The sequence below is a fragment of the Anomalospiza imberbis genome, chromosome 28, assembly GCF_031753505.1.
Source record: "Anomalospiza imberbis isolate Cuckoo-Finch-1a 21T00152 chromosome 28, ASM3175350v1, whole genome shotgun sequence".
NCBI lineage: Eukaryota > Metazoa > Chordata > Aves > Passeriformes > Viduidae > Anomalospiza > Anomalospiza imberbis.
Genome location: NC_089708.1, coordinates 4,086,341 through 4,105,596, shown reverse-complemented (window position 1 = coordinate 4,105,596; position 19,256 = coordinate 4,086,341). Strand labels below are relative to the sequence as shown.

The 19,256-nt window shown below is 37.8% G+C and overlaps 1 protein-coding gene across 1 annotated transcript in view; it reads right to left on the bottom strand.

Moving 5' to 3' along the window:
- The window catches only part of SNRNP200 (small nuclear ribonucleoprotein U5 subunit 200), a 101,543-nt gene extending 82,463 nt beyond the window's left edge, over positions 1–19,080 (bottom strand). The window contains 3 exon segments of the mRNA XM_068174358.1: positions 14,000–14,173; positions 18,712–18,796; positions 19,025–19,080. Coding sequence (XP_068030459.1) covers positions 14,000–14,173; positions 18,712–18,796; positions 19,025–19,080 — 315 coding nt within the window.
- Between the last annotated feature and the right edge of the window lie 176 nt (positions 19,081–19,256).

Below are 19,256 nucleotides of genomic sequence, written 5' to 3'. Positions count from 1 at the left end.
TAAAAAATTCCTTCATCCAGAAAGGAAAATTCCCAATTTTTAAGGAATAAAAAACTGGGAAAATTCAATTTTTAGCCATTCAATTCAATGGAAAAGGCAAATCCTCAAATCCCAAGTTGAGCCCGGGGTTCAGAGCGGGAAAATCTGAATTAATGGAAATCAAAAATTCCCTGATCCGAAAAAATTCCCTGATCCTAAAAGGAAAATTCCCAATTTTTCATTGCTGGAAAATTGGGAAAATTCAAATTTTAGCCATTAAATTCAATGGAAAAGGAAAATGTTCAAATCGCAAGTTGAGCCCGGGGTGGAATAAAAAATTGGGAAAATTCAATTTTTTTCCATTCAATTCAATGGAAAAGGAAAATGTTCAAATCCCAAATTGATTCTGGGGTTCTGAGTGGGAAAATGTGAATTAATGGAAATCAAAAATTCCCTGATCCGAAAAAATTCCCTGATCTGGAAAGGAAAATTCCCAATTTTTCATTGCTGGAAAATTGGGAAAATTCAATTTTTAGCCATTAAATTCAATGGAAAAGGAAAATGTTCAAATCCCAAATTGAGCCCGGGGTTCAGAGCGGGAAAATCTGAATTAATGGAAATCAAAAAATTCCCTGATCCGAAAAAATTCCCTGATCCGAAAAAATTCCTTCATCCGAAAAGGAAAATTCCCAATTTTTAAGGAATAAAAAATTGGGAAAATTCAATTTTTAGCCATTCAATTCAATGGAAAAGGCAAATCCTCAAATCCCAAATTGATTCTGGGGTTCAGAGTGGGAAAATCTGAATTAATGGGGACAAAAATTCCCTGATCCGAAAAAATTCCCTGATCCGGAAAGGAAAATTCCCAATTTTTAAGGAATAAAAAACTGGGAAAATTCAATTTTTTCCATTAAATTCAATGGAAAAGGAAAATATTCAAATCCCAAATTGATTCTGGGGTTCTGAGTGGGAAAATCTGAATTAATGGGGAGAAAAATTCCCTGATCCTAAAAAATTCCTTCATCCTGAAAGGAAAATTCCCAATTTTTCATTGCTGGAAAATTGGGAAAATTCAAATTTTAGCCATAAAATTCAATGGAAAAGGCAAATCCTCAAATCCCAAATTGATTCTGGTGTTCTGAGTGGGAAAATCTGAATTAATGGAAATCAAAAATTCCCTGATCCGAAAAAATTCCCTGATCAGGAAAGGAAAATTCAGAATATTTTAGGATGGAAAATTGGGAAAATTCAATTTTTTTCCATTCAATTCAATGGAAAAGGAAAATGTTCAAATCCCAAATTGATTCTGGGATTCAGAGCAGGAAAATCTGAATTAATGGAAATCAAAAATTCCCTGATCCGAAAAAATTCCCTGATCCGGAAAGAAAAATTCCCAATTTTTAAGGAATAAAAAATTGGGAAAATTCAATTTTTAGCCATTCAATTCAATGGAAAAGGAAAATGTTCAAATCCCAAATTGATTCTGGGGTTCTGAGTGGGAAAATCTGAATTAATGGAAATCAAAAATTCCCTGATCCGAAAAAATTCCCTGATCCTGAAAGGAAAATCCCCAATTTTTAAGGAATAAAAAATTGGGAAAATTCAATTTTTAGCCATTAAATTCAATGGAAAAGGAAAATCCTCAAATCCCAAATTGATTCTGGTGTTCTGAGTGGGAAAATCTGAATTAATGGAAATCAAAAATTCCCTGATCCGAAAAAATTCCCTGATCCGGAAAGGAAAATTCGGAATATTTTAGGATGGAAAATTGGGAAAATTCAATTTTTTTCCATTCAATTCAATGGAAAAGGCAAATCCTCAAATCCCAAATTGATTCTGGTGTTCTGAGTGGGAAAATCTGAATTAATGGGGACAAAAATTCCCTGATCCTAAAAAATTCCCTGATCCTAAAAAATTCCCTGATCCGGAAAGGAAAATTCCCAATTTTTAAGGAATAAAAAATTGGGAAAATTCAATTTTTTTCCATTCAATTCAATGGAAAAGGAAAATGTTCAAATCCCAAATTGATTCTGGTGTTCTGAGTGGGAAAATGTGAATTAATGGAAATCAAAAATTCCCTGATCCGAAAAAATTCCCTGATCCGGAAAGGAAAATTCCCAATTTTTAAGGAATAAAAATGGGAAAATTCAATTTTTTCCCATTCAATTCAATGGAAAAGGAAAATGTTCAAATCCCAAATTGATTCTGGTGTTCAGAGTGGGAAAATCTGAATTAATGGGGACAAAAATTCCCTGATCCTAAAAAATTCCCTGATCCGGAAAGGAAAATTCTTAATTTTTCATTGCTGGAAAATTGGGGAAATTCAAATTTTAGCCATTAAATTCAATGGAAAAGGAAAATGTTCAAATCCCAAATTGAGCCCGGGGTTCAGAGCGGGAAAATCTGAATTAATGGAAATCAAAAATTCCCTGATCCGAAAAAATTCCCTGATCCGGAAAGGAAAATTCCCAATTTTTCATTGCTGGAAAATTGGGAAAATTCAAATTTTAGCCATTAAATTCCATGGAAAAGGCAAATCCTCAAATCCCAAATTGATCCTGGGATTCAGAGCAGGAAAATGTGAATTAATGGGGACAAAAATTCCCTGATCCTAAAAAATTCCTTCATCCTGAAAGGAAAATTCCCAATTTTTAAGGAATAAAAATGGGAAAATTCAATTTTTTCCATTCAATTCAATGGAAAAGGCAAATCCTCAAATCCCAAATTGATTCTGGTGTTCTGAGTGGGAAAATCTGAATTAATGGAAATCAAAAATTCCCTGATCCGAAAAAATTCCTTCATCCTGAAAGGAAAATTCCCAATTTTTAAGGAATAAAAATGGGAAAATTCAATTTTTAGCCATTCAATTCAATGGAAAAGGCAAATCCTCAAATCCCAAATTGATTCTGGTGTTCTGAGTGGGAAAATGTGAATTAATGGAAATCAAAAATTCCCTGATCCGAAAAAATTCCCTGATCCGGAAAGGAAAATTCCCAATTTTTCATTGCTGGAAAATTGGGAAAATTCAAATTTTAGCCATTCAATTCAATGGAAAAGGAAAATGTTCAAATCCCAAATTGATCCCGGGGTTCAGAGCGGGAAAATCTGAATTAATGGAAATCAAAAATTCCCTGATCCTAAAAATTCCTTCATCCTGAAAGGAAAAATTCCCAATTTTTAAGGAATAAAAAATGGGAAAATTCAATTTTTTCCCATTCAATTCAATGGAAAAGGAAAAGCCTCAAATCCCAAATTGATTCTGGGGTTCTGAGTGGGAAAATCTGAATTAATGGAAATCAAAAATTCCCTGATCCGAAAAAATTCCTTCATCCTGAAAGGAAAATTCCCAATTTTTAAGGAATGAAAAATGGGAAAATTCAATTTTTTTCCATTCAATTCAATGGAAAAGGAAAATGTTCAAATCCCAAATTGATTCTGGGGTTCAGAGTGGGAAAATCTGAATTAATGGGGACAAAAATTCCCTGATCCTAAAAAATTCCCTGATCCTGAAAGCAAAATTCGGAATGTTTTAGGATGGAAAATTGGGAAAATTCAATTTTTAGGCATTCAATTCAATGGAAAAGGGAAAATGTTCAAATCCCAAATTGATTCTGGTGTTCTGAGTGGGAAAATCTGAATTAATGGAAATCAAAAATTCCCTGATCCTAAAAAATTCCCTGATCCGGAAAGGAAAATTCCCAATTTTTCATTGCTGGAAAATTGGGAAAATTCAAATTTTAGCCATTAAATTCAATGGAAAAGGCAAATCCTCAAATCCCAAATTGATCCTGGGATTCAGAGCAGGAAAATGTGAATTAATGGGGACAAAAATTCCCTGATCCTAAAAAATTCCTTCATCCTGAAAGGAAAATTCCCAATTTTTAAGGAATAAAAAATTGGGAAAATTCAAATTTTAGCCATTAAATTCAATGGAAAAGGAAAATCCTCAAATCCCAAATTGATTCTGGGGTTCTGAGTGGGAAAATCTGAATTAATGGAAATCAAAAATTCCCTGATCCTAAAAAATTCCTTCATCCTGAAAGGAAAATTCCCAATTTTTAAGGAATAAAAATGGGAAAATTCAATTTTTTTCCATTCAATTCAATGGAAAAGGAAAATGTTCAAATCCCAAATTGAGCCCGGGGTTCAGAGCGGGAAAATCTGAATTAATGGGGACAAAAATTCCCTGATCCGAAAAAATTCCCTGATCCTGAAAGGAAAATTCAGAATATTTTAGGATGGAAAATTGGGAAAATTCAATTTTTTTCCATTCAATTCAATGGAAAAGGCAAATCCTCAAATCCCAAATTGATTCTGGAGTTCTGAGTGGGAAAATCTGAATTAATGGAACACAAAAATTCCCTGATCCGAAAAAATTCCCTGATCCGGAAAGGAAAATTCCCAATTTTTAAGGAATAAAAAATTGGGAAAATTCAATTTTTTTCCATTCAATTCAATGGAAAAGGAAAATGTTCAAATCCCAAGTTGAGCCCGGGGTTCTGAGCGGGAAAATCTGAATTAATGGGGACAAAAATTCCCTGATCCTAAAAAATTCCCTGATCCTAAAAAATTCCCTGATCCGGAAAGGAAAATTCCCAATTTTTAAGGAATAAAAATTGGAAAATTCAAATTTTTCCCATTCAATTCAATGGAAAAGGAAAATGTTCAAATCGCAAGTTGAGCCCGGGGTTCAGAGCGGGAAAATCTGAATTAATGGGGACAAAAATTCCCTGATCCGAAAAAATTCCCTGATCCTAAAAAATTCCTTCATCCTAAAAGGAAAATTCGGAATATTTTAGGATGGAAAATTGGGAAAATTCAATTTTTAGCCATTAAATTCAATGGAAAAGGAAAATGTTCAAATCCCAAATTGAGCCCGGGGTTCAGAGCGGGAAAATCTGAGGGAAAATCTGAATTAATGGAAATCAAAAATTCCCTGATCCGAAAAAATTCCTTCATCCTGAAAGGAAAATTCCCAATTTTTAAGGAATAAAAATGGGAAAATTCAATTTTTAGGCATTAAATTCAATGGAAAAGGAAAATGTTCAAATCCCAAATTGATTCTGGTGTTCTGAGTGGGAAAATGTGAATTAATGGAAATCAAAAATTCCCTGATCCGGAAAGGAAAATTCCCAATTTTTCATTGCTGGAAAATTGGGAAAATTCAATTTTTAGCCATTAAATTCAATGGAAAAGGAAAATGTTCAAATCGCAAGTTGAGCCCGGGGGGTGGAATAAAAAATTGGGAAAATTCAATTTTTTTCCATTCAATTCAATGGAAAAGGCAAATCCTCAAATCCCAAATTGATTCTGGAGTTCTGAGTGGGAAAATCTGAATTAATGGAAATCAAAAATTCCCTGATCTGAAAAAATTCCCTGATCCTGAAAGGAAAATTCCCAATTTTTAAGGAATAAAAATTGGGAAAATTCAATTTTTTTCCATTCAATTCAATGGAAAAGGAAAATGTTCAAATCCCAAATTGATTCTGGTGTTCTGAGTGGGAAAATGTGAATTAATGGAAATCAAAAATTCCCCTGATCAGGAAAGGAAAATTCCCAATTTTTCATTGCTGGAAAATTGGGGAAATTCAAATTTTAGCCATTAAATTCAATGGAAAAGGAAAATGTTCAAATCGCAAGTTGAGCCCGGGGTGGAATAAAAAAATTGGGAAAATCAATTTTTTTCCATTCAATTCAATGGAAAGGGAAAATGTTCAAATCCCAAATTGATTCTGGGGTTCTGAGTGGGAAAATCTGAATTAATGGGAATCAAAAATTCCTGATCCTGAAAAATTCCTTCATCCTAAAAGGAAAATTCGGAATATTTTAGGATGGAAAATTGGGGAAAATTCAATTTTTAGGCATTCAATTCAATGGAAAAGGAAAATGTTCAAATCCCAAATTGATTCTGGTGTTCTGAGTGGGAAATGTGAATTAATGGAAATCAAAATTCCCTGATCCTAAAAAATTCCCTGATCCGGAAAGGAAAATTCCCAATTTTTAAGGAATAAAAATGGGGAAAATTCAATTTTTTTCCATTCAATTCAATGGAAAAGGAAAATGTTCAAATCCCAAACTGATTCTGGGGTTCAGAGCGGGAAAATCTGAATTAATGGGGAGAAAAATTCCCTGATCCTAAAAAATTCCCTGATGTGGAAAGGAAAATTCCCAATTTTTCATTGCTGGAAAATTGGGAAAATTCAATTTTTAGCCATTAAATTCCATGGAAAAGGCAAATCCTCAAATCCCAAATTGACCCTGGGATTCAGAGCAGGAAAATGTGAATTAATGGAAATCAAAAATTCCCTGATCCGAAAAAATTCCCTGATCCGGAAAGGAAAATTCCCAATTTTTAAGGAATAAAAATGGGAAAATTCAATTTTAGCATTCAATTCAATGGAAAAGGAAAATGTTCAAATCCCAAATTGATCCCGGGGTTCTGAGTGGGAAAATGTGAATTAATGGGGACAAAAATTCCCTGATCCGAAAAAATTCCCTGATCCGAAAAAATTCCTTCATCCGGAAAGGAAAATTCTTAATTTTTAAGGAATAAAAAATGGGAAAATTCAATTTTTTTCCATTCAATTCAATGGAAAAGGGCAAATCCTCAAATCCCAAATTGATTCTGGGGTTCTGAGTGGGAAAATCTGAATTAATGGAAATCAAAAATTCCCTGATCCGAAAAAATTCCTTCATCCTGAAAGGAAAATTCCCAATTTTTAAGGAATAAAAAACTGGGAAAATTCAATTTTTTTCCATTAAATTCAATGGAAAAGGAAAGCCTCAAATCCCAAATTGATTCTGGTGTTCTGAGTGGGAAAATGTGAATTAATGGAAATCAAAAATTCCCTGATCCGAAAAAAATTCCCTGATCCTGAAAGGAAAATTCCCAATTTTTAAGGAATGAAAAATAGGGAAAATTCAATTTTTTTCCATTCAATTCAATGGAAAAGGCAAATCCTCAAATCCCAAATTGATTCTGGTGTTCAGAGCGGGAAAATCTGAATTAATGGAAATCAAAAATTCCCCTGATCCGAAAAAAATTCCCTGATCTGGAAAGGAAAATTCCCAATTTTTCATTGCTGGAAAATTGGGAAAATTCAATTTTTAGCCATTAAATTCAATGGAAAAGGAAAATGTTCAAATCCCAAATTGATTCTGGTGTTCTGAGTGGGAAAATCTGAATTAATGGGGAGAAAAATTCCCTGATCCTGAAAAATTCCCTGATCCGGAAAGGAAAATTCCCAATTTTTAAGGAATAAAAATTGGAGAAAATTCAATTTTTTAGGCATTAAATTCAATGGAAAAGGAAAATGTTCAAATCCCAAATTGATTCTGGGGTTCTGAGTGGGAAAATGTGAATTAATGGAACACAAAAATTCCCTGATCCGAAAAAATTCCCTGATCAGGAAAGGAAAATTCGGAATATTTTAGGATGGAAAAATTGGGAAAATTCAATTTTTTTCCATTCAATTCAATGGAAAAGGAAAATGTTCAAATACCAAATTGATTCTGGGGTTCTGAGTGGGAAAATCTGAATTAATGGAAATCAAAAATTCCCTGATCCGAAAAAATTCCCTGATCCGGAAAGGAAAATTCCCAATTTTTCATTGCTGGAAAATTGGGGAAATTCAAATTTTAGCCATTCAATTCAATGGAAAAGGAAAATGTTCAAATCCCAAATTGATTCTGGGGTTCAGAGTGGGAAAATCTGAATTAATGGAATCAAAAATTCCCTGATCCGAAAAAATTCCCTGATCCGGAAAGGAAAATTCTCAATTTTTAAGGAATAAAAATTGGGAAAATTCAATTTTTAGGCATAAAAGGAAAATGTTCAAATCCCAAATTGATTCTGGGGTTCTGAGTGGGAAAATCTGAATTAATGGAAATCAAAAATTCCCTGATCCGAAAAAATTCCCTGATCCTAAAAAATTCCTTCATCCTAAAACGAAAATTCGGAATATTTTAGGATGGAAAATTGGGAAAATTCAATTTTTAGGCATTCAATTCAATGGAAAAGGAAAATGTTCAAATCCCAAATTGATTCTGGTGTTCTGAGCGGGAAAATCTGAATTAATGGAAATCAAAAATTCCCTGATCCTAAAAAATTCCCTGATCCGGAAAGGAAAATTCCCAATTTTTAAGGAATAAAAAATTGGGAAAATTCAATTTTTTTTCCATTCAATTCAATGGAAAAGGAAAATGTTCAAATCCCAAATTGATTCTGGGTTCAGAGTGGGAAAATCTGAATTAATGGAACACAAAAATTCCCTGATCCGAAAAAATTCCCTGATCCTAAAAAATTCCTTCATCCTAAAAGGAAAATTCTCAATTTTTAAGGAATAAAAATGGGAAAATTCAATTTTTTTCCATTCAATTCAATGGAAAAGGAAAATGTTCAAATCCCAAATTGATTCTGGGGTTCTGAGTGGGAAATCTGAATTAATGGAAATCAAAAATTCCCTGATCCTAAAAAATTCCTTCATCCTAAAAGGAAAATTCGGAATATTTTAGAATGGAAAAATTGGGAAAATTCAATTTTTTTCCATTCAATTCAATGGAAAAGGCAAATCCTCAAATCCCAAATTGATTCTGGTGTTCAGAGCGGGAAAATCTGAATTAATGGAAATCAAAAATTCCCTGATCCTAAAAAATTCCCTGATCCTAAAAAATTCCTTCATCCTAAAAGGAAAATTCGGAATATTTTAGGATGGAAAATTTGGGAAAATTCAATTTTTTTCCATTAAATTCAATGGAAAAGGCAATGACAATAAATTGATTTTTTTCCATTTTTTGGTTCCAATCCACGTCAGTCCCAGACCCTTTGGGTTTTTAATTGTGAAAAATGACAATAAATTGATTTTTTTTTCCCTTTTTTTTGGTTCCAATCCTCGTGAGCTCATAAGGCTCTGGGTTTTCACTGTGGAAAATGACAATAAATTGATTTTTTTTGCTTTTTTTTGGTTCCAATCCTCGTCAGTCCCAGACCCTTTGAGTTTTCATGGTGACAAACGCCAATAAATTGATTTTTTTTTGTTTTTTTTTTTGGTTCCAAACCGCGTCAGCCCCGAAGGGTTTGGGTTTTCATGGTGAGAAATTAAAATAAATTGATTTTTTTCCCATTTTTGGTCCCGACCTCGTCAGCGGCGAAGGCTTTGGGTTTTCATTGTGAACAATGACAATAAATTGATTTTTTTTCCCTTTTTTTTGGTTCCAATCCTCGTCAGTCCCAAACACTTTGGGTTTTCACTGTGGAAAATGACAATAAATTGATTTTATTTCCCTTTTTTTTGGTTCCAATCCTCGTCAGTCCCAGACCCTTTGGGTTTTAATTGTGACAAATGAGAATAAATTGATTTTTTTCCCATTTTTTTGGTTCCAAACCTCGTGAGCTCAGAAGGCTTTGGGTTTTCATTGTGAAAAATGACAATAAATTGATTTTTTTTTTGCTTTTTTTTGGTTCCAATCCTTGTCAGTCCCAGACCCTTTGGGTTTTCATGGTGAGAAATTAAAATAAATTGATTTTTTTTTCCCATTTTTGGTCCCGACCTCGTCAGCGGCGAAGGCTTTGGGTTTTCACTGTGACAAATGACAATAAATTGATTTTTTTTCCCTTTTTTTTGGTTCCAATCCGTGTCAGTCCCAAACACTTTGGGTTTTAATTGTGACAAATGACAATAAATTGATTTTTTTTTTGCTTTTTTTTGGTTCCAAACCTTGTGAGCTCATAAGGCTTTGGGTTTTCACTTTGAAAAATGACAATAAATTGATTTTTTTCCATTTTTTGGTCCTGACCTCGTCAACTTGGAAGGGTTTGGGTTTTCATGGTGAGAAATGACAATAAATTGACTTTTTTTGCTTTTTTTTGGTTCCAAACCGCGTCAGCCCCGAAGGGTTTGGGTTTTCATTGTGAAAAATGACAATAAATTGATTATTTTGTTTTTTTTTTTGGTTCCAAACCGCGTCAGCCCTGAAAGGTTTGGGTTTTCATTGTGAAAAATGAGAATAAATTGATTTATTTCTATTTTTTGGTCCTGACCTCGTCAACTTGGAAGGCTTTGGGTTTTCATTGTGACAAATGACAATAAATTGACTTTTTTTCCCTTTTTTTTGGTTCCAAACCACGCCAGTCCCAAACACTTTGGGTTTTAATTGTGACAAATGACAATAAATTGATTTTTTTCCCTTTCAGACCCTTTGGGTTTTCACTGTGAAAAATGACAATAAATTGATTTTTTTTTGCTTTTTTTTTGGTTCCAAACCTTGTGAGCTCATAAGGCTTTGGGTTTTCATGGTGAAAAATGACAATAAATTGATTTTTTTTCCATTTTTTGGTCCTGACCTCGTCAGCGGCGAAGGGTTTGGGTTTTAATTGTGACAAATGACAATAAATTGATTTTTTTCCCATTTTTGGTCCCGACCTCGTCAGCAGCGAAGGCTTTGGGTTTTCACTGTGACAAATGACAATAAATTGATTTTTTTTTGCTTTTTTTTGGTTCCAAACCTTGTGAGCTCATAAGGCTCTGGGTTTTCACTGTGGAAAATGACAATAAATTGATTTTTTTTGCTTTTTTTTGGTTCCAATCCTCGTCAGTCCCAGACCCTTTGAGTTTTCATGGTGAGAAATGCCAATAAATTGATTTTTTTTTGCTTTTTTTTGGTTCCAAACCGCGTCAGCCCCGAAGGGTTTGGGTTTTCATGGTGAGAAATTAAAATAAATTGATTTTTTTCCCATTTTTGGTCCCGACCTCGTCAGCGGCGAAGGGTTTGGGTTTTCACTGTGACAAATGACAATAAATTGATTTTTTTCCCTTTTTTGGTCCTGACCTCGTCAACTTGGAAGGGTTTGGGTTTTCATGGTGAGAAATGACAATAAATTGATTTTTTTTTGCTTTTTTTTAGTTCCAAACCGCGTCAGCCCCGAAGGGTTTGGGTTTTCATGGTGAGAAATGACAATAAATTGATTTTTTTTTGCTTTTTTTTTGGTTCCAATCCTCACCAGTCCCAGACCCTTTGGGTTTTCACTGTGAAAAATGACAATAAATTGATTTTTTTTCCCATTTTTGGTCCCGACCTCGTCAGCCCCGAAGGCTTTGGGTTTTCACTGTGACAAATGACAATAAATTGATTTTTTTTCCCTTTTTTTTGGTTCCAATCCGTGTCAGTCCCAAACACTTTGGGTTTTAATTGTGAAAATGACAATAAATTGATTTTTTTCCATTTTTGGTCCTGACCTTGTCAACTTGGAAGGCTTTGGGTTTTCATTGTGACAAATGACAATAAATTGATTTTTTTTCCCTTTTTTTTGGTTCCAAACCACGCCAGTCCCAAACACTTTGGGTTTTAATTGTGACAAATGACAATAAATTGATTTTTTTCCCTTTCAGACCCTTTGGGTTTTCATAGTGAGAAATGACAATAAATTGATTTTTTTTTGCTTTTCTTTGGTTCCAAACCTCGTGAGCTCAGAAGGTTTTGGGTTTTCACTGTGGAAAATGACAATAAATTGATTTTTTTTTGTTTTTTTTTTGGTTCCAATCCTCGTCAGTCCCAGACCCTTTGGGTTTTAATTGTGAAAAATGACAATAAATTGATTTTTTTTCCCTTTTTTTTGGTTCCAAACCGCGTCAGCCCCGAAGGGTTTGGGTTTTCATGGTGAGAAATTAAAATAAATTGATTTTTTTCCATTTTTTGGTCCTGACCTCGTCAGCGGCGAAGGGTTTGGGTTTTAATTGTGACAAATGACAATAAATTGATTTTTTTCCCATTTTTGGTCCCGACCTCGTCAGCGGCGAAGGGTTTGGGTTTTCACTGTGACAAATGACAATAAATTGATTTTTTTTTGCTTTTTTTTGGTCCTGACCTCGTCAGCCCCGAAGGGTTTGGGTTTTCACTGTGACAAATGACAATAAATTGATTTTTTTTCCCTTTTTTTTGGTTCCAATCCGTGTCAGTCCCAGACCCTTTGAGTTTTCATTGTGACAAATGACAATAAATTGATTTTTTTCCCTTTTGGACACTTTGGGTTTTCACTGTGACAAATGACAATAAATTGATTTTTTTTTGCTTTTTCTTGGTTCCAAACCGCCTCAGTCCCTTTGGGTTTTCACTGTGACAAATGAGAATAAATTGATTTTTTTTTGCTTTTTTTTGGTTCCAATCCGTGTCAGTCCCAGACCCTTTGGGTTTTCATTGTGACAAATGAGAATAAATTGATTTTTTTTCCCATTTTTGGTCCCGACCTCGTCAGCCCCGAAGGGTTTGGGTTTTCACTGTGACAAATGACAATAAATTGATTTTTTTTCCCTTTTTTTTGGTTCCAATCCGTGTCAGTCCCAAACACTTTGGGTTTTAATTGTGAAAATGACAATAAATTGATTTTTTTCTGCTTTTTTTTGTTTCCAAACCTTGTGAGCTCATAAGGCTTTGGGTTTTCACTGTGGAAAATGACAATAAATTGATTTTTTTCCCTTTTTTTTGGTTCCAATCCTCGTCAGTCCCAGACCCTTTGGGTTTTTTAATTGTGACAAATGACAATAAATTGATTTTTTTTTGCTTTTTTTTGGTTCCAATCCTTGTGAGCTCAGAAGGCTTTGAGTTTTTCACTGTGGAAAATGACAATAAATTGATTTTTTTTTGCTTTTTTTTGGTTCCAAACCGCGTCAGCCCCGAAGGGTTTGGGTTTTAATTGTGACAAATGACAATAAATTGATTTTTTTTTGTTTTTTTTTTGGTTCCAATCCTCGTCAGTCCCAGACCCTTTGGGTTTTCACGGTGACAAATGACAATAAATTGATTTTTTTCCCTTTTTTGGTCCTGACCTCGTCAACTTGGAAGGGTTTGGGTTTTCATGGTGAGAAATGACAATAAATTGATTTTTTTTGCTTTTTTTTGGTTCCAATCCTCGTCAGTCCCAGACCCTTTGGGTTTTAATTGTGACAAATGAGAATAAATTGATTTTTTTCCCATTTTTGGTCCCGACCTCGTCAGCCCCGAAGGGTTTGGGTTTTCACTGTGACAAATGACAATAAATTGATTTTTTTCCATTTTTTTTGTTTCCAAACCTCGTGAGCTCATAAGGCTCTGGGTTTTCACTGTGGAAAATGACAATAAATTGATTTTTTTTTGCTTTTTTTTTGGTTCCAATCCTCGTCAGTCCCAGACCCTTTGGGTTTTCATGGTGAGAAATGCCAATAAATTGATTTTTTTTTGCTTTTTTTTGGTTCCAAACCGCGTCAGCCCCGAAGGGTTTGGGTTTTCATTGTGAAAAATGACAATAAATTGATTATTTTGTTTTTTTTTTTGGTTCCAAACCGCGTCAGCCCTGAAAGGTTTGGGTTTTCATTGTGAAAAATGAGAATAAATTGATTTATTTCTATTTTTTGGTCCTGACCTCGTCAACTTGGAAGGCTTTGGGTTTTCATTGTGACAAATGACAATAAATTGACTTTTTTTCCCTTTTTTTTTGGTTCCAAACCACGCCAGTCCCAAACACTTTGGGTTTTAATTGTGACAAATGACAATAAATTGATTTTTTTCCCTTTCAGACCCTTTGGGTTTTCACTGTGAAAAATGACAATAAATTGATTTTTTTCTGCTTTTTTTTGGTTCCAAACCTTGTGAGCTCATAAGGCTTTGGGTTTTCATTGTGAAAAATGACAATAAATTGATTTTTTTCCATTTTTTGGTCCTGACCTCGTCAGCGGCGAAGGGTTTGGGTTTTAATTGTGACAAATGACAATAAATTGATTTTTTTCCCATTTTTGGTCCCGACCTCGTCAGCGGCGAAGGGTTTGGGTTTTCATTGTGAACAATGACAATAAATTGATTTTTTTTTGCTTTTTTTTGGTTCCAAACCGCGTCAGCCCCGAAGGGTTTGGGTTTTCATGGTGAGAAATGACAATAAATTGATTTTTTTTTGCTTTTTTTTGGTTCCAATCCTTGTCAGTCCCAGACCCTTTGGGTTTTCATGGTGAGAAATTAAAATAAATTGATTTTTTTTCTATTTTTTGGTCCCGACCTCGTCAGCGGCGAAGGGTTTGGGTTTCAGGGCCGGGACGTGAACCTCCTCGTAGCCCTTGCGCTGGCGGCGGAAGGATCCGTCCGGGAGCTGGCAGCGCTTGTTGGCCATGAAGTGACTGCCCTGGGCAAACACCAGATCCTCCAAATCCAGCACCTGCCGCGGAGCCAGCGCCTGCAAAAGTGGGGATGGGAAATTGGGGAATGGGGAAACGGGGAAATGGGGGGAAAAATGGGGAAAATTGGGGGGGGAAAATGGGAGAAATTGGGGGGAAAATGGGAAAAATGGGGGGAAAAATGGGAAAATTGGGGGGAAAATGGGGGAAAATGGGGAAAATTGGGGGGAAAATGGGGAAATTGGGGAAATTGGGAAAATTGGGGGGGAAAATGGGGAAAATTGGGAAAAACGTGGGGGGGAATGGGAAAATTGGGAAAATTGGGAAAAACGGGGAAAATGGGAAAATTGGGGAAATGGGGAAATGGGGGGGGAAATGGGAAAATTGGGGGGAAAATGGGGAAAATTGGGGGGGGAAATGGGGAAAATTGGGGAAATGGGGAAAACGGGGAAAATGGGGGGAAAAATGGGAAAATTGGGGGGGGGAAATGGGGGGGGAAAATGGGGAAAATTGGGAAAAACGGGGAAAATGGGGAAATTGGGAAAATTGGGGGGGAAATGGGGAAATTGGGAAAACGGGAAAAACGGGGGGGAAATGGGAGAAATCGGCGGGAAAAACGGGGAAAATTGGGGGGAAAATGGGGAAATTGGGGGGGGAATGGGGAAAATTGGGGGGGAAAAATGGGGAAAATTGGGGAAAAATGGGGGAAAAATGGGAGAAATCGGGGGAAAAATGGGGAAATTTGGGGGGAAAATGGGGAGAAAAACGGGGAAAATGGGAAAATGGGAAAATTGGGAAAGACGGGGAAAATGGGGAAATTGGGAAAAACGGGGAAAATGGGAAATTTGGGAAAAATGGGAAAATTGGGGGGGAAAATGGGGAAAATTGGGGAAATGGGGAAAATTGGGGGGGGAAATGGGAAAATTGGGGGGAAAATGGGAGAAATCGGGGGGGAAATGGGAGAATTGGGGGGGAAATGGGAAAATTGGGGGGGGGAATGGGGAAAATTGGGGAAAATGGGGGGAAAATGGGAAAATTGGGGGGAAAATGGGGAAAATTGGGGGGAAATGGGGAAAATTGGGGAAATGGGGAAAACGGGGGGAAAAATGGGAAAATTGGGGGGGAAATGGGGAAAATTGGGAAAATTGGGGGGAAAATGGGGAAATTGGGGGAAAATGGGGAAAATTGGGAGAAATTGGGGGGAAAATGGGGAAAATGGGGGGAAAAATGGGAAAATTGGGGGGAAAAATGGGGAAAAACGGGGGGGAAATGGGAGAAATCGGGGGGGAAAATGGGGAAAATTGGGGGGAAATGGGGAAAATTGGGGGAAAATGGGGAAATTGGGGGGGAATGGGGAAAATTGGGGGGAAAATGGGGAAAATTGGGGAGGAAAATGGGGAAAATTGGGGGGGGAAATGGGGAAAATTGGGAAAATTGGGGGGGAAATGGGAAAATTGGGGGGAAAATGGGGAAAATTGGGGGGGAAAATGGGGAAAATTGGGGGGAAATGGGGAAAATTGGGGAAATGGGGAAAACGGGGGGAAAAATGGGAAAATTGGGGGGGAAATGGGGGGGGAAAATGGGGAAAATTGGGAAAAAACGGGGAAATGGGGAAAATTGGGAAAAACAGGGGGGAAATGGGAGAAATCGGGGGGGAAAACGGGGAAAAATTGGAGAAAAATGGGGGAAAAAATGGGAGAAATCAGGGGAAAAATGGGGAAAATTGGGAGAAATCGGGGGGAAAAATGGGGAAGTTGGGGGGGGAAATGGGAAAATTGGGGGGAAATGGGGAAAATTGGGGGGAAAATGGGGAAAATTGGGAAAAACGGGGGGAAAATGGGAGAAATTGGGGGGGGGGAAATGGGGAAAAATTGGGGGGGGAATGGGGAAAATTGGGGGGAAAATGGGGAAAATTGGGAGAAATTGGGGGGAAAATGGGAAAATTGGGGGGGAAATGGGGAAAATTGGGAAATTGGGGGGAAAATGGGGAAAATTGGGGGGAAATGGGGAAAATTGGGGGGGGAAATGGGGAAAATTGGGGGGAAAATGGGAAAATTGGGGGGGAAAATGGGGAAAATTGGGGGGGAAAATGGGGAAAATTGGGAAAATTGGGGGGGAAAATGGGGAAAATTGGGGGGGAAATGGGGGGAAAATTGGGGGGGAAATGGGGAAAATTGGGGGGAAATGGGGAAAATGGGGGAAATTGGGAAAATTGGGTAAATTGGGAAAATTGGGGGGGAAAATGGGGAAAATTGGGGGGGAAAAATGGGAAAAACGGGGGGAAATTGGGAAAAACGGGGGGGGGGAATGGGGAAAATTGGGGGGGAAATGGGGAAATTGGGGGGGAAATGGGGAAAATGGGGAAATGGGGAAAATTGGGAAAAACGGGGGAAAATGGGAAAATTGGGAAAAAATGGGAAAATTGGGGGGAAAATGGGAAAATTGGGGGGGAAATGGGGAAAATTGGGAGAAATTGGGGGGAAAATGGGGAAAATTGGGGGGAAAAATGGGGGAAAAATGGGAGAGATTGGGGGAAATTGGGGGGAAATTGGGAAAATTGGGAAAAACGGGGAAAATGGGAAAATTGGGAAAATTGGGAAAAACGGGGCGAAATGGGAGAAATCGGGGGGAAATGGGGAAAATTGGGGGGAAAATGGGGAAAATTGGGGGGAAAATGGGGAAAATTGGGGGGGAAAATGGGGAAAATTGGGGGGGAAATGGGGGAAAATTGGGAAAAACAGGGGGGAATGGGAGAAATCAGGGGGAAAAACGGGGAAAATGGGAAAATTGGGGGGAAAAATGGGGGGAAAATGGGAGAAATTGGGGGAAATTGGGAGAAATTGGGGGGAAATGGAAGAAATTGGGGGGAAAAATGGGGAAAATGGGGGGAATATTGGGGGAAATGGAGAAAATTGGAGAAATGGAGAAAATTGGGGGAAATGGGGAAAATTGGGAGAAATTGGGGGGGAAATGGGGAAAATTGGGGGGAAATGGGGGAAAAATGGGAGAAATCGGGGGGAAATGGGGAAAATTGGGGGGAAAATGGGGAAAATTGGGGAAAAAATGGGGGAAATTGGGGGGGAAATGGGGAAAATTGGGGGAAAATGGGAAAATCGGGGGGAAATGGGAGAAATTGGGGGGGAAATGGGGAAAATGGGGAAATTGGGAAAATTGGGAAAAACGGGGAAAATGGGAAAATTGGGAAAAATGGGAAAATTGGGGGGAAAATGGGAAAATTGGGGGGGAAAATGGGGAAAATTGGGGGGAAATGGGGAAAATTGGGAGAAATTGGGGGGGGAAATGGGAGAAATTGGGAAAAAGGGGGGGAAAATGGGAGAAATTGGGGGGGGAAAATGGGGAAAAATTGGGGGGGAATGGGGAAAATTGGGGGAAAATGGGGAAAATTGGGAGAAATTGGGGGGAAAATGGGGAAAATGGGAGGAAATGGGGAAATTGGGGGGGAAATGGGGGGAAAATGGGGAAAATTGGGGGGAAATGGGGGGAAAAATGGGGAAAATTGGGAAAAACGGGGAAATGGGGAAAATTGGGAAAAACGGGGGGGAATGGGGAAAATTGGGAAAAAGGGGGGGGAATGGGAAAATTGGGAAAATTGGGAAAAACGGGGAAAAGGGGAAATTGGGAAAATTGGGAAAATTGGGAAAAACGGGGGAAAATGGGAAAATTGGGAAAAACGGGGGGGAAATGGGAGAAATCGGGGGGAAAAAACGGGGAAAATTGGGGAAAATGGGAAAATTGGGAAAAACGGGGAAAATGGGAAAAATTGGGAAAAATGGGAAAATTGGGGGGGGAAATGGGGAAAATTGGGGGGAAAATGGGGAAAATTGGGAGAAATTGGGGGGAAATGGGGAAAAATTGGGGGGAAAATGGGGAAAATTGGGGGGAAAATGGGAAAATTGGGAAAAACGGGGGGAAAATGGGAGAAATTGGGGGGAAAAATGGGGAAAATTGGGGGGGGAAATGGGGAAATTGGGGGGGAAAATGGGGAAAAATAGGGGGGAATGGGGAAAAAATGGGGAGAAATGGGGAAAATGGGAAAAATTGGAAAAAATGGAGGAAAATGGGGGACATAATGGGGAAATAAGGGGGGGGAAATGGGGAAATATGGGGGGGAAAATGGGGAAATATTGGAAAAATGGGAAAAATTGGGAAAAATGGAGGAAAATGGGGGACAAAATGGGGAAATAAGGGGGGAAATGGGGAAATATGGGGAAAATAAGGGGGAAATATTGGGGAAAATGGGAAAATGGGGGGAAAAGGAGGGGAAATGGGGGAAAAATGGGGGAAATAATGGGGAAATACAGGGGGAAATAATGGGGGAAATGGGGAAAAGGGAAGAAAATGGGGAAAAATTGGGGTGAAATGGGGAAAAAGGGGGAAAAGGGGGAAAATTGGGGGATATATGGGGGGAAATTGGGAAATAATGGGGGAAAACGGGGAAAAGGAAAACTGGGAATTGTTTCTCCTCGTGTTTGAAGGGAAAGCTGCAGATTCCAGGTGGGAACCCATCTTCCCTGCGGGATCAAACATTTTTTTGGGAAAGCTGGGGGTGTTTTGGGAGCAAACGCAAGGATTTTACCTCTCCTCCCTGGTCCAGATCCATGGATTCCAGGTCGGTGTCCATGCGGGACTGGCGCACGCGTTCCCGCCGGGGAGCGTTCCTCCTGAGGGGAAAAATCGGGATTCAGCCTCAGGTAAGAGGCCCAGACTCCTCCAAAGTGCTGCTGTTCCCTCCATTTTTTAGGAATAAAAGAACCATTTTGATAAACTAAGAATAACCATTTTTTTTTTAAACAGGAATAATCATTTTTGGCGGGAAAATCAAATTTTCCCTCACAAAAATGGCTCCCGGCGGGAGGGATCCTCCTGAGGGGAAAAATCCTCCTCCAAACTTCTTATATTCCCTCAGTTTCTTTGGAAAACTCATGCAAAAACCAGGAATAACCATTTTGAAAAACCAGGAATAATCATTTTAGGCAGAAAAACTGAATTTCCCCTCACAAAAATGGCTCCCACACGGAGCGTTCCTCCTGAGGGGAAAAATCGGGATTCAGCCTCAGGTAAGAGGCCCAGCCTCCTCCAAAGTGCTGCTGTTCCCTCAATTTTTTAGGAATAAAATAACCA